Below are 14,032 nucleotides of genomic sequence, written 5' to 3' on the forward strand. Positions count from 1 at the left end.
CCAGACCTCCAGGAGTTTGTAGTCCAGTAGGCAAAACACAGTTGGCATCTGGCAACTAGAATAGCAAGAGACAGACAGTGGCTTGGAGGAGATGCCATTGGAGCTAGAGGTCAGAGGGACCTGGAGTGGATGGGACTTTGCCCCAAGGATGAGCTCAGGACTGTGTAGGGTAGATATGCAGGTTCCTGGGTTGAAAAGACACAAAAGGACCTGGCAGCACAGGGGTGGGCTAGAGCATTCCTCCACACCAGCCTTCCCTAGGGGCCGAGAACCTTGGTGTATGCCTGGACTTGGGAGAAAAAAAGAGAGTGTCCCATGAGACTCTCCCAGTAGGCCCCCAGCCAGAGCATACCACATCCCCGATAGTCACTCCCACACTCTCTCTAACCAATCAGGGACTGGCGAAAAGTGTCCCAAAGTCAGGAGGAATGTACCTAGCAGTCGTTAGATGAGGGAAAAGTACAGCCCTCCTCTTGCATAAAAGACATGTAGAAAAGATCTATAAAGAGTATTGTAAGCCAAAATGCAGTTGAGTAGTGGATGATGAGTTCTTCTTTTTCCAGATTTTCTAAAATATGCACACTATGCATGTACAATTTTTTTCTGTTTTTAAAAACAAATCAATGTAATTTCTTTTGGGGACAGGAGGGGTACTAGGGCTTGAGCTCAGGGACTGGGTTCTGTCCCTTAACTTTTTTGCTCAATGCTAGCTCTCTATTACTGTAGCCACACCACTACTTTTTGCCTTTTTGCTGGACAATTAGAGATAAGAGTCTCACAGATTTTTCTACCCTGGCTAACTTTGAACTGCCATCTGCAGATTTCTGCTTTCTCTGTAGCTAGGCTTACAGGCAAGAGCCACTGGTGCTTGGCTTACAGTTCCTTCTCTTTCTCTTTCTTTCTCCTTCTTCTCCCCCCACGCCCCCCCCCCCCTTTTCAGTTGAACTCAGGGCCTGGGTGCTTTCCCTGAGTTCTTTTTTTGGTCAAGGCTAGCATTGTACCACTTTGAGCCATAGCACCACTTCTGGCTTTCTGGTGGCTAATTAGAGATAAAAAGAGTCTCCTGGACTCTTATATCTGGGCTGGCTTTGAACCATGATCCTCAGATCTTAGCCTCCTGAGTGGCTAGGATTACAGGCGTGAGTCACTGGCACTAGGCTGCTATTTCTTTCTTTCTTTTTTAAGGATGGTATGTATACTCTGCTCTGGCCACATCAAAAGTTCCTCACACACTCACACCGCCTTCTGCCATCTCTCAGTGGCACTCAGAAGGAAGGAAGGAACACACCCTTGTGACAGGGAGCTGACACCCTGAAAAAGAGAATGGATGTAGACCTCAGGGCCTGTCTCCCTTCTTGAGATACCACGCCAGGCTCAGGGCTGAAACGATTTGGCAGATCTTGCTTTCATTTTTATTTTCCCCATGAATAGCTTAACTCAGGCCTGGGGCAGCTGATCCTGAAGGAAGAGATGGAGAAGGAGAGCCGGGAAAGGTCATCCCTGTCTGCCAGTCGCTATGATTCTCCCATCCACTCAGGTGAGCACCGCCCCCTGCCTTCACAGTCTGAGAGCCAGACACCTGCCTGCAGCACGCTGGCCTGGATGGTTGTCTGGGTGTTCGCCTTAAACCACTTACAATGATTTACTAATCTCTAGAGCTTCTCTGATTCTCTGATTCAGGTCTCCATAAATATGCAACACTGCACCTCTGTAGATCTAGGCATGGAGACCTCAAAGGTTAAACACCACCCCGAAACATGCAGTAATACTAAGCTACAGAAATGGCGGGATTCAAACCCACATAGGCTCCCTCTACAACCCAACAACCTGCCTGGCATCCCTGCCCTGCACAAACAAAGGTGAAGGATCTAGGCCTTCCAGGAGCCCAGCCGTGGCTGGCTGACAGATCTTTGTGACGTCACAGGGTTGGCTCTCGGTCTGTTACAGCTGGGGCCTGGTGCTTGTGCATTCATCCATCCCTGGGTTCAAATTCACCCACAGTTGTTTTGCCAGTTGAGTGGACTGGGCAGGATGCTTGGCTCCCCTTAGCTCCTGTTTCTTCTTTGGTAAAATGGAAATGATGGCTGAGTCATTGTGAGGACTGCATCGTGAATACAAAGAGATAAAGTGTGCTCAGCTCTTAGATGCCAGAACTGTGGAAAGCACAGCTACGCTGGAGCCCCAGCAGGGCTGGACGTTCCACTCTCCCCGCTCCTCCCTGGGTCACCACTGTTAGGATAACGTTCCTGTGGCCTTGGGTGTGGTGCTGGCACCCAATGTGATTGGAAGCCTTCTTTCCCAAAGGAAGATCCACTGCTGATTGCATTGATGATTGGACTTCTGGCTCCCTAGTGTGTGTGTGTGTGTGTGTGTGTGTGTGTGTGTGTGTGTGTGTGTGTGTGCAGACCTAGGATTTGAACTTGGGACCTAGACGCTGTCCCTGAAATTTTTGGCTCAAGATTAGCGCTCTACTACTTGAGCTACACCTCCACTTCTGGCTCTTGGGTAGATAATTGGAGATAAATATTCCAGACTTTCTTGCCTGAACTGGGCTTCAAACTGTGATCTTCAGATCTCAGCCTCTTGACTAGCTAGGATTACAGGAGTGAGCCATGGGCTCACTACATATTGCTACATATTGCTTTTTTTGCCTTTTTCTTATCAGCTCCACATGCTCCATCATCTAAAACCTCGTCTCTCCCTGGTTATGGAAAAAATGGGCTTCACAGGGTAAGACTTCTCTTTAATTGGTTGCTTCTATACTTATCCCTTCTGCTCCTGATTGGAGTTGTGATGTATTGTCTGAATCATCTGACTCTTTGATCTCCATTTGGGGATATAATGAAAACTCTAGTCATTGCTCTGATTACCTGGTAAATCACTTTGAGATACAAGCAAAGTAAATATTTCTGTTGAAGAAGAAATTGACTTTCAATAAGTGAATGGCCTGTGTAAGCTTAAGAGGAAATTACACTAATCAATGGGGTGGCAATGAAGCTGAAGGTATTACTTGAGACATTAACTCTTAAAAAAAAAAAAGAGAAAGAAAAGAAAAGAAAGCTTGTTGCAGCTGTCTTCCCCTCAAGATAGTAGTATGTAACTATGCTGTGAAATATCTTTTTTAATCTGTCAGCAAGAGATCCTTGCTCACCAAGACAAGGGGGGGGGGCAGCCTATGTCATGGTGATAGAAGATTAAATAGGAAAGAATAAGAATGAGGTCCAGGAGACTGGTTTGGAAAGGGTTCTGAGGATTTTATGTCTCTCTTCCTCCTTTCCACCTGACTCCCAAAGGGTCACTGTGGCGATCTCATGATGTATTTTCCCCTTTCAGCCAGTTTCCACGGACTTTGCTCAGTACAACAGCTACGGGGATGTCAGCGGGGGAGTACGAGGTGAGGCTCCCGGAGAGGCCGGGATCACAAGCGTGCTGCCGGTGTCCAGCACGCGGTGTGGCACCCTGTAGTCTTACCACAGCTACTTCCTGTGCTAACAGTCATCACCGAAATCTGCGAGGATCTCTAGTGAAATAAAGCCAGGAGAACTGAGTTTGGCGAGCATGTCTTTGTCACTTTTGCTGTACACTGAACACTCTTATTAGATAGCTGGAGGTACAGCCATAAGCAAGACGTGGCCCCTGTTCTCAAAATGCATCTGACACTGAGGGAGAGGGGAAAAACGTTTAATCCAGTATTTAAAGCGGGAGTGGAGTCAGGTATGGCAGTACACATCTGTAATCCCAGATATTTGGGAAGCTGAGGCAGGAAGATCTCAAGTTTAGGCCAGCCTAGACTATATAGGACATCCTGTAAACAATAAGAGGTAGGAGGGGAAATAGAGAGCAATAGGGTGTGATTCTGATGAAAAGATATATATGTATTAAATACCATGGTGAAAACCCTCGGTTCAATTAATTAATGTACACTAAAAAAAAATGATGAGAAAACATCTCCTGTTGGCAGGGCAAATAGGTAGGTATCGTGGGCAGGAGAGGACTGAAGGTAAAGTGATCCAAGTACTCTATATTTGCATATGTGAAAATCGAGCAAGGAGACTTATTGAAATTGTTTTGAGAAGCGAGGAGGGAATATGAGAGAGGGAAAGAGGGATGAGGCTGCTGGAATACATTGGACACGTGTATCCAGATATTACCATAAAATCCTCTTGGTGCCAGTAATGTATGCTAAAACAAATCTTAATTAAAAAAAAAAAAAAGCTAGAGCAGGCATTTCTTGGCTTCAGGATTTGCACAGACTGAGAGTAGAGAGAAGGCAGGGTTGCCCAGGACTGTTTGGAGAACTGTAGTAGAACATAGTCTCTGTGGTTCCATGTTTTCTTATAGTCTCTCCCTTACCATAGTTTCCTCTCCTTTTCTTTTCAGACTACCAGGTATGGACCCTTTGGCTTTCTTGACTTGGCTACACCAGCAAGCAGAACTACCATTTTCTAGTCCAGCTGCCTGCCCCAGAGAAAAGATATCTGCTAAGTATAAGCCCTCTCTGTGGTGATCTAAGCACGCTCTGTGGTTATCTAACCACTACTCTCTAGGGTGAAGAGCAACAGGCCCAGCAATTGCGTCACGCCTTGGGGACACAGCCTGAGCCAGGCCTTGTATGAGAGGAGAAGAATGTCTTGCTTTAGGTTATGAGCACCCTCCTTAGGACGACAGTGAACCAGCATCTGTGGTCTGCTCATGTGCAGTGTCTTCCTTTGAACTTTAACCTCTCAGTATTCTAGTCCTTTCTTCTCTTGCCTCTTGTCAAATGAAAGACACTCAGGCCTTGGCTAATGGGAAAGAACATTCTGTTCCCATGTCATTCATTTATTCCTTTATAACTTTTTTTTCCCCCCAGTGCTGGGTATTAAACCCAGTGCCTTGTGTCTGCTAAGCATTGTAACACTGAGTTACATCCTCAGTCCTCAAGCTAAAAAAATCTTGTAAAACCTTGATGGAGAATGAGAAAAGATATAAAATACAAAGAAATATAAGACTTAAAGTAAGAACATAGCAGTAACACACTTGACCTTTTTTCTTTTTTTGCATACTGTATATTTTCATATACTCAGCCTAAATTCAGTAATTAGTCTATAGTTATTAAGTTGGATCTTTCTCTAACCTGATTGCAAAGAGCAGTTTTCCTGCTCTTTTTCACTGACGATCTCATGTTGAAAAAGATAGGGTAATGAACAAGGCCCATCTGCACAACAGCAGGTTTGAAGCCCGGCGGGGCAGGCTGGGCACCCACGATCCTCTCTCGTGTTCCCCATCTGTGCTCATCCTGGAACTGGAATTTCTCTTACAGACCCTTCCAGATGGACACATGCCAGCAATGAGGATGGACCGAGGAGTGTCCATGCCCAACATGTTGGAACCAAAGGCAAGTACAGCCATTCCCTTCCTTCTCCCACACAGATGGCGGGGCCCTTCAAAGGGCTGGATTCTTCTCTTCCTCAGAGTGTAGGGCCCATTTTGTTCCAGGCTGATGCTTCCAGGGAAGGTACGTCAGATCGCACTTCTCCTCCCATGCCACTGTTTTGGTCACATTAGGTGCACAGGTTTAAGTCCTTACTGCCGTGGTACTCGGTTCACCTGAGGTACCTCTTTCTCTCTGTCTGTGCATGTCCATTGTCCTGCCATGGACATACCAAGGCATATCCAGTACCAACAGAACAGCTGGAGTCTGCTCTAGATAGGGTGACCCATATGTTCCAGTTTGCCAACAAGGACTTTCTTAGCCTTGTATCCCGTGAACTTCCTTAATCCTGAGCAAAGCTGGATGACACGTCACTCTTGCTCTAGAATATCCTAAACCTCCCTCAATGGTCAAGGAGTTAATATCTCTGGGGACCGCAGCCAGGGCTTATTTCAGTGTGCCAGCTTTCAAAGTATTCTTCTGGGTCAGTCTGGCTGCGTGAATCCATCCAGATTGAGAGATGAGCTTGATGAACCCCGCACAAGGCATCCTGCCACATCACAGCATCATGGGAGAGAGAGCGTGCATTCCGGCAGGTTCAGCTCTCTTCGCACATTAACCTTTACCCCCATTCCTAACATTAATATTCCTGTATTCAGCAAAGCATTCCTAGACATTAGTACCTCTACTGGTCTTGAGGATCCCTCCTTCTACTCTCATGATCTTGTGATACTAAGTTGGAAGCTCTATCTTAGAAGCACTCGATGCTAGTATAAATGATGATTCTTAATAAAATAGATACCTGTGTTCCTTCTCAGATATTTCCATATGAAATGCTCATGGTGACCAACAGAGGGCGCAACAAAATCCTGAGGGACGTGGACAGAACCCGGCTGGAGGTAAAGCAAAGCAAAGCAAAACAAGACAAGAATCCACACTCAGTTGCAGATGGATCCCTTTACATTCCCTCCAACTTTCTCCCAAGAAAGATCTCATTTCTCTGATGAAACAAAAAAATAAGAAAGATGTAGTTTATCACATTGTAGGTAAAACGAAAGGGTGGCTAGAATCTCAGAGGATCTCTATAATGAGCTAAAGCCATGAGACAGAAGCAAGTGTGGAAGCATGCGTTTATTGCTCCTGCTGGGTGATAAACATTCTAGGAGTACCTGAGTTCAGCAGTAAGCCAGACAGGGCTCTTGTTTGCAAAGTGTGTCAGGCAAGATGAGAAAGCAGAAGGGAGTTTTAACTGTCTAAGCGTGGGCATTTCCTGGCTTCCCAGAAGCCGGTGGTACAGGACATACACTTAGATTTAACTCTCTTTATGGTTAAATTTATACTTAAGTCAGCATTAGGAATACCCCATATTTAGAAGAACTACCCCAGAGGCACAGTATCGCTTTTCATCATTTTCTTGGGAAGTTGGATGCTGCCTTAATTAGGGCTGGAGATACAGAAAGGGAGTCATTGTCCCTCCTCACATTGTCTAGATCCTTATCTGGCCCGAGTCTGGGTTCGGTCCACGGAGAAGCAGGGGGAGAAGGGAGTCACGAGAAAATGGTTTATTCTGGCTAAGGTTCTCTCCTTGGCTGCTTCCGCATTCCCGTGGAAGGGTTATCTGGGTGCATGAACCCAAGGCCTCCTTAGACATGGAAGACTGATCTTTGTATTTTTCCATCTGAATGATTTTAATTATGATTTCTGGCTGGTAGTCTCAGGACGCGTGGATACTGTTCCCTGACAAAAGGGAGGGCCTTTGTATAGACCACCAGGCTGGCTTAGAGACAAGTGGCCCCTGTCCTAGGGGGGTTTGCCTAGAAGCTGTGACAGATGAGGGTCCCCCAGGTAGGCCAGGCACCCAGGCTTCCTGTTGGGTCAAGCTGCCTAGGGACCACTTTGGAAAGCTCAGAGTTCTCATTGGCTTTCTATTGCTACTGTCCATTTTCTCTTCAGGGACTGGAAATAGAGTGACCACCATCATTGTGAATCATCTTCCTAGTCCCCATTCCCTTTTTTTTTTTTAAATTATTTTGTCGGCTGTGGGGCCTGAACTCTGGGACTGGGCGCTGTTCCTCAGCTCTTCAGCTTAAGGCTAGCACTCTACCACTTGAGCCACAGCGCCACTTCCGGCTTTTTCTGCTTATGTGGTGCTGAGGAATTGAACCCAGGGCCTCATGCATGTAAGGCAAGCGCTCTACCACTGAGCCACCTTCCCCGCCTCCCCATTCCTATGCAACCTATTACACTGGGTTGTAACAGAATCATTAATTCTGTCTTAACTCTTTGACTTGATTGGGGTCGGAGTCCCACCTGGCCATGCTTGGTCACAAGCATGAGTGGTTACCTGTCTCTGGTCATTCTCTGTTCTTCATAATAATGATGGTGTTCCTTGGTGTCTGCAAAGATCGACTCCAGTCCTCCCCACAGTTACTAAGATCCACAGATGCTCAAATTGTTTATATAAAATAGGGTTGTGTTTGCCTATGACCTTGGCAAGCCTAATGAGCACCTTAAATCATCTCTAAATGAACTGGATACTAACAGCATAGTGTAAAACCTTATAAATAGTTGTTACATTGTTGGGGAGGGGAATGACAAGAAAAATAGTTGATGCATGTTCAGTATAGGTGCAGTTACTTTTGGAATTTTTCTCCCTTCCTTCCTTCCTTCCTTCCTTCCTTTCTTCCTTCCTTCCTTCCTTCCTTCCTTCCTTCCTTCCTTTCTTCCTTCCTTTTTCTTTCCTTCCTTCATTAACTTTCCCACTCAGGTGGTTTTGAATGATGATCTCAGCCTCCTGAATAGCTAGGATTACAGGTGTGAGGGGTGTCCAGCGTTTTATCCCTTGTTTTTTTTTTCCTTATTTTGTGTGTTTGCTTATTTTTTATCTTCAGTTGGTTGAGTCTGAGGAGAACTGGTGGACACAAACTGGAGAGCCATTCTAAAGGTCTCATGTGCAGACATCTTGACTGACCACTGCTCTATTCTCTTTCCAGCGCCACTTAGCCCCAGAAGTGTTTCGGGACATCTTTGGAATGTCCATTCAAGAGTTCGACAAGTTACCTCTTTGGAGACGCAACGACATGAAGAAAAAAGCGAAACTCTTCTAAGTCCCACACATAAGCAGCAACTAGAAAGGGACTGGCAGTGGCGACGATGCCGGCGATGATGTATCAAGGTCCAAACTTTGATTGGAGAATTTACAATGCACCGTCCCTCAGCAACACACCAAGGGAAAGTCTGGCCACTCGGTACCCTGAGCCAAATATTGGGCCAACCAACAGTAACACTTGCCAAGCAGCAATGGGTAGAAATTTCTATGTTCCCAAACACAGCAGTAATGTTCACAGGTGACCTTTCTACATGACATATTGACCACACAGGACTGGCCTGCCTGCCTTCCTCCCTCTCTCCTTCCCTCCTTCCTTCCCTCTCTCCCTCCCTTCCTCTTTTTTCTCTCCCTTTAACTTTTCCTTTAATTGTGTCTACCATAGTGCTGACTGTATCAATCAGAGCCAGCAAGTGCCCTTAGGATAGAGTGTGTGCTGATTCCAAAGTACGAACATATTTATTCTCCAGCACTGTGGCTAAGGGGGAGGGGGAGTCAGAGGGCTGCTCCCACATGGTAGCAGTAACTTAGCACACACCTTTCCTTGCCCACTTTGTGCTCCTCTGCCTGGGCTCTGGCAGGGATGGAAGTCAGTCATGGAACCAGGCAGCTCTGGTTGAACCTCTGAACGACTTTTTTTCCCCCATAGGCTCTTTATTGTGGGATCTGGTTGGCAAATTGCTAGGATCTTTTTTTAAGAGAAAGGTAAGGAAAAGAAAGGAAGGCAGCCCTCCTGGACTTGTTTTCTGATTCAGATAGTGTGCTGAATGCTTTCTCTATGCCAAGGACAGGAGTTGGCTTAGGCATTACCTTTGCAAAGAAAGGAAAGATAAAAATGGTTTCCAGATTGGCCCGGCTACATGTTGCTAGGTAATTTCTGTCCATAGCCCATAATATTCTTAAAGAAACAAAAATCCCATGTCTTGTCACCCATATAAGTTCATCCTTTCTGACAGTGTCCTGTGCTGTCTGTGTGGCATCCTATGAATCAGGTCATACCCAGGCTGAGTTTATTTTAAAGTCTTTGGTAATAGGCTAAGAAAAGGCATGCTTTTCTCTGAAATCTCTTCAACTTTAATAGATGGCTTCAAATAGATTTAAGTTGGCCTTTATAGCTCTCCTTGCCTAGTATTGTTCACTCTGATGTGTGTGTGGGTGTCTGTGTGTTTGTGTCTGTGTGCCTGTCTGTCTGTCTGTCTGTCTCACCCACCCAGGGCAGTTTTGTGAGTCTGCATGTGCTTTTAGGTTTTGGATGTTGGTCACACTGTGCTGCAGCTTCTTAGGGACATTTTGCACCAGTGCATGTGACTCAGCACTCATGGATGAAAGCCAGCCTGTGTCCCCAGCACCGCCTCCTTCGTGAGAGGATGTTGGTGCCTGGAGACCATGCGCTGAGGTAACTAATGCTGAAGAAGACAGAAGAGGCTGAGGCCTCTCTCCAGAGGCCTCACACACTGCAGCTCTTCATCCAAATTAGAGTCTAGCGATTTTCACTAGAATGTGTGGCTGAGGCCATGTTACAATATGGCATCATACGTGGGATGAGGGGTCTCTCCAGCTCCACACACGGGAGGTTAGGGCACATTTGTTCTTGCACTTTGGGGCTCCAGTTGCAGATTTACACTCTTAAGTGCAAATACCACTGAGCACAATGTCTCAGAAATTCTGGTGCTCTAAAGATGGAGATTACTAGGCATCCACCTGACATTGGGGGGCAAATGGAAGCAGTGTGGGGCTTGAGCCCAAGTGGCAGGCTTGCGACCCGCTTGTGTCTGTATGATGTAGTGAATGATGTAGTGAATTCTAGGATGTAGTGAATATTCTAACTGCTTTCTGGGGTTCTCTTATGCTCTATGAGGAAATCTAAGCTTGAGTACTACTCTCACAAATCCATGATTATATGTTGCACCTACTAATTTTTCTAGCAAAGAGCTCCGATGGGGTGCCTGAGCAGATGAGAGGCCAGTAACTCTGGTCTGCAGGCAGACTGAAGCCCGCAGGGAGCCCTCTCAGGTCTCAATTGCCTGTGCGCTTCAGGCTATGTTCCCGGTACCCTGTCCAGCACTGACGGTCTCAGGTCAAAGCCTGAATTGTCTTAGTTTTTGCCTTGTCCTGGCAGATAGAGGGATGGGGGCTATGGCACATGGTTCCTGACCGTGTGTTCCTACTACTGTCAGCAACAGTGGTGGACAAGCAGCTGCCAGCATGTTTTCATGGTGGAGATAATAAAGAGCCTGCCATGTGTTCCATTTGGTAATGAGTTATCACTCATAAACATGCAGATGAAATGCCAGGGTAGGAAAAAACCAAGGGATTCCAGAAACAAGGGCACAGGCAGGTAGTTTGGCTATTCTTCTTGTTGGTCTCCAGGAGAAGGGCCTGGCTGCCATGGGGATAGGACAGTGAGGCTGAGGGGAATCCTAGAGGGTCATTTTAAAATCGGCTCCTAATTCTCCCCATGATGAAAATCCCTGCTCTTCTTTGTATCTTTTGAACTCAATTCTGACTCCAACTAGAAAAGCAAAACCTTCCCATATCAACTGTACTGATTCATTTAGATTGCCTTGTGCAAAACTGCATTGCTGGAAAACATCAGCAGCCTTTCTCTGCTGTGGGGAGGGACCTCTGCAGATCACTGGGGGGGGGGGGGGGGGGGACATCTGTGCTACACTGACCTGGAAGAATAGGTTGGGGACAAGCTGGTTCTAATTGCCAAATCTAAACGAACGGGCCTATCTGTCAAGCTGGGCTCCCCATGCTTGAGCTTGAAAAGTTCTGACCACAGCCCAGGAGAGGTGTTTTCTACTCCTCCCTCCCCCCCGTGCTGTATGTCAAAGGAAACTACAGTTGTTACAGTCAAATCAGCTTGTCCATTCTAGTGATAGAATTATACCCATAGCAGGCTTGGTGCATATATTAAGGGCTATATTTCCTAGCATTTGACTGACCTGTGGCTCGAATCACATACTGACTGCATGAAGAGGTTACTATGACCCTATGAGAGTCAGTGCTTCCTTTTAAAATTTCTTCAAGACAGTCCAAACCATCACCTAGTCTTCCTGTGCAGTTTACTAGGAGGTATAAAGAGCATTTGGAAACCTGGACAACTAGCTATGTATCTCCTTTCTGGTTTGGGGTTCATTGAGAAAAAATTTTTAATATGACTCCTTCAATAACTAAATATAAACTGCCTGTTCTCTGAAACTTCAAAGAGGAAAAAAAAAACAAGTTAATGGGTAATAATGGTGCAGAAAACTGGGGTGGGGGAAGGTATTCTGTCTGTCCTGTCCTCTGTTCCTCCCTAACCCTGATTCTGTTGGCTCCAAACTGAGTCTCTTCCGAAGCAAAAGCCAGAGCTGTTTTTGATTCGAACGCAGATCCTCTCCATCCCTATCTGGTGTCAATTACCTCTAACTTGCAGAAGTTCCGCTGGAAATGTTTCTAGAATCTCACCTAACTTCTTTACACATTGAAGCAAACATCTTTTTCTAAGAATTGCTTCCCAGATTTTATATATATACATATATTTATGTATATATATATATATATATGCTTTTGCAAGCTTCAAAGAATTCAAAATTAACCACTTTTGACTAGATCAGTCTTTCTAAAGATTATTTTGAGCAAACAGGGTGGCGGTCTGGTGTGCGTTGTAGGGGCAAGCATGCCTCTAGCTATGGCACCCAGAACCCCGTTACTCAAGAGTCACAGAAGGGAAGTAGCCCTCTGCATCCTCTGAAACAAGCTCAGATTTATAAAACACTTTGTATTTCTGGTAACTAATCTGTACTTCCTATGCTAGACTTGATTTTATTTGATTTTAAGAATTTGTTTTCTTTGGATGAACTAAGTGTATGTATGCCTCCAATTCATTCTGTAGTGTGCCCTTTTGAAGAACTTTCCATCCAGGAAAATAAAAAAATAAATAAAAGATTATTTAGGGATTGAAATGTGCAATACCATCCTTCCATGATAAGCTTTAAGGGAACTGCTCACTTATTCCTTGATGGGAGAAAGAGAAGCCTTTACTTTGATGATCTTTAAAAAAAAATACAAAAACAACAACAACAAAAGCATCACCATCTTCCCATTTCCTGCTCAGGAAGGGAGACTTTTGACAACTATCCTTTGCATATGGATTGTTCTATTTCCATTTGAGCAGAGTTTAACTTAAGGCAAACTCAGTCGGGGACAGTGATGAATTCAGGTGGACCCTTTCTGAGTGGTGACTGTGTCTACAATAAAACTAAACAAATCCAGTACTTTCTAAAGCTTAGTGGGATTGAAATGGTGGTTATTAGCATTCAAACTGTCACTCCCAAGAGGGAAGTTCCCATGAGTAACACTCGGAGCCTATGGACTGCAAAGAGAGGGTAACAATTACATCCATCATCAGAAAGGCTGTGAACCACTTCCGGATCACACTTGCTCTGTTTCTTTACTTATGGGAGTTGACACAATTGTCCACAAAATTGATGGTCTTGGGGGATTTTTGTGTACACATTTCTCCAGTAATAAATGGGAACCATTTCCATGAGTTGTTGATGAGTCTGTCTTGAAGCTTTTGGGGGTTCTTTCCCTTTAAGTTGGGCTTGTAGAATTGTTTTCAACAATTTCCTGCCTTCTCTCCCCTTTCAGAAACACAAACGCAAATGTTTCGAAGGGCATGTGAAAAGCCATGTCATGTTCCCCCCATGGAATCGAGTGGGTATGCCCGTGCCTGAGTACCCCGCGCTGGTGTGCACGGTACGGGTGGCCTGCTGGTCTCCATGCTGCTGAGCTGCACAATTCCCAGCCTGCTCCACACTCCTGTTGTGAGCCACTCTGCCATGCCCCTTTGCATCGCTGTTGTACTTACAGCTGGGTGAATAAAGCTGTGTGCTTCATTTGTAAGTGCCTTCAAGGCTGTCTCCTTTCTCATTCCTGTGGTCCTTTGGAAGATTTATCCTGTCTCCAAAAGTATCAGCCCAACTTCCAGTAACCCAAGCAAAACCAGAATACAACAGATGCCATAATCCATGCAAGCTGATTGCCCAAGCTGGAGGCAGGAAGTGAGGCCAATACCAATTGGTTGGTCAGGTTGACTAAAGAAAAACATTTCTTGGCTAGGGGTATAACTCGGGTAGAGTATATGCTGAGAAGGCATAAGGTCTTGGATTTGAGTCCCAGCAGAGAGAGAGAGAGACAGAGACAGAGAGACAGAAGAAAAAGGAAAAGAAAAAATGAAGGACTTGTCTTCACTGATGTAACTGCTGCCGATGTTGGGTTCGATTTGTGACACAGTAGTGACAATTCCATCATTTGGAAAAACAGTGATGGTGTAAGCTGGCTTGAGAAAAAAATCAGCCACTGTGAACCTGGCCACTCTAAGAAGCAGCTAGAATGAGTAGGGAATAAGTATCTTCCCATCTTTGACTTCTGCGTTACTGATCTTTACATGAGGAAAAATCTACATTTCAATTTACTTGTCCTTATTGCTAGAAAATACAGAGATCTGTACTTAGGATGGCCTG

The 14,032-nt window shown here is 45.4% G+C and overlaps 1 protein-coding gene across 9 annotated transcripts in view; it reads left to right on the plus strand.

Moving 5' to 3' along the window:
• Ablim1 (actin binding LIM protein 1) overlaps window positions 1-13,056 on the plus strand; it is a 257,300-nt gene extending 244,244 nt beyond the window's left edge. For all 9 annotated transcript variants that reach the window (XM_042689458.1, XM_042689465.1, XM_042689463.1 and 6 more), the window contains 7 exons: window positions 1,432-1,537; window positions 2,666-2,730; window positions 3,334-3,394; window positions 4,381-4,388; window positions 5,303-5,377; window positions 6,232-6,312; window positions 8,407-13,056. In XM_042689458.1, the coding sequence (XP_042545392.1) occupies window positions 1,432-1,537; window positions 2,666-2,730; window positions 3,334-3,394; window positions 4,381-4,388; window positions 5,303-5,377; window positions 6,232-6,312; window positions 8,407-8,520 (510 nt within the window). In that variant the 3' untranslated portion in view covers window positions 8,521-13,056. The remainder of the gene's footprint in view (window positions 1-1,431; window positions 1,538-2,665; window positions 2,731-3,333; window positions 3,395-4,380; window positions 4,389-5,302; window positions 5,378-6,231; window positions 6,313-8,406) is intronic.
• The last annotated feature ends 976 nt before the right edge of the window (window positions 13,057-14,032 follow it).

This window comes from Dipodomys spectabilis, unplaced genomic scaffold (assembly GCF_019054845.1).
Source record: "Dipodomys spectabilis isolate Male_0828 unplaced genomic scaffold, ASM1905484v1 ptg000125l, whole genome shotgun sequence".
In the NCBI taxonomy this organism is placed as follows: Eukaryota; Metazoa; Chordata; class Mammalia; order Rodentia; family Heteromyidae; genus Dipodomys; species Dipodomys spectabilis.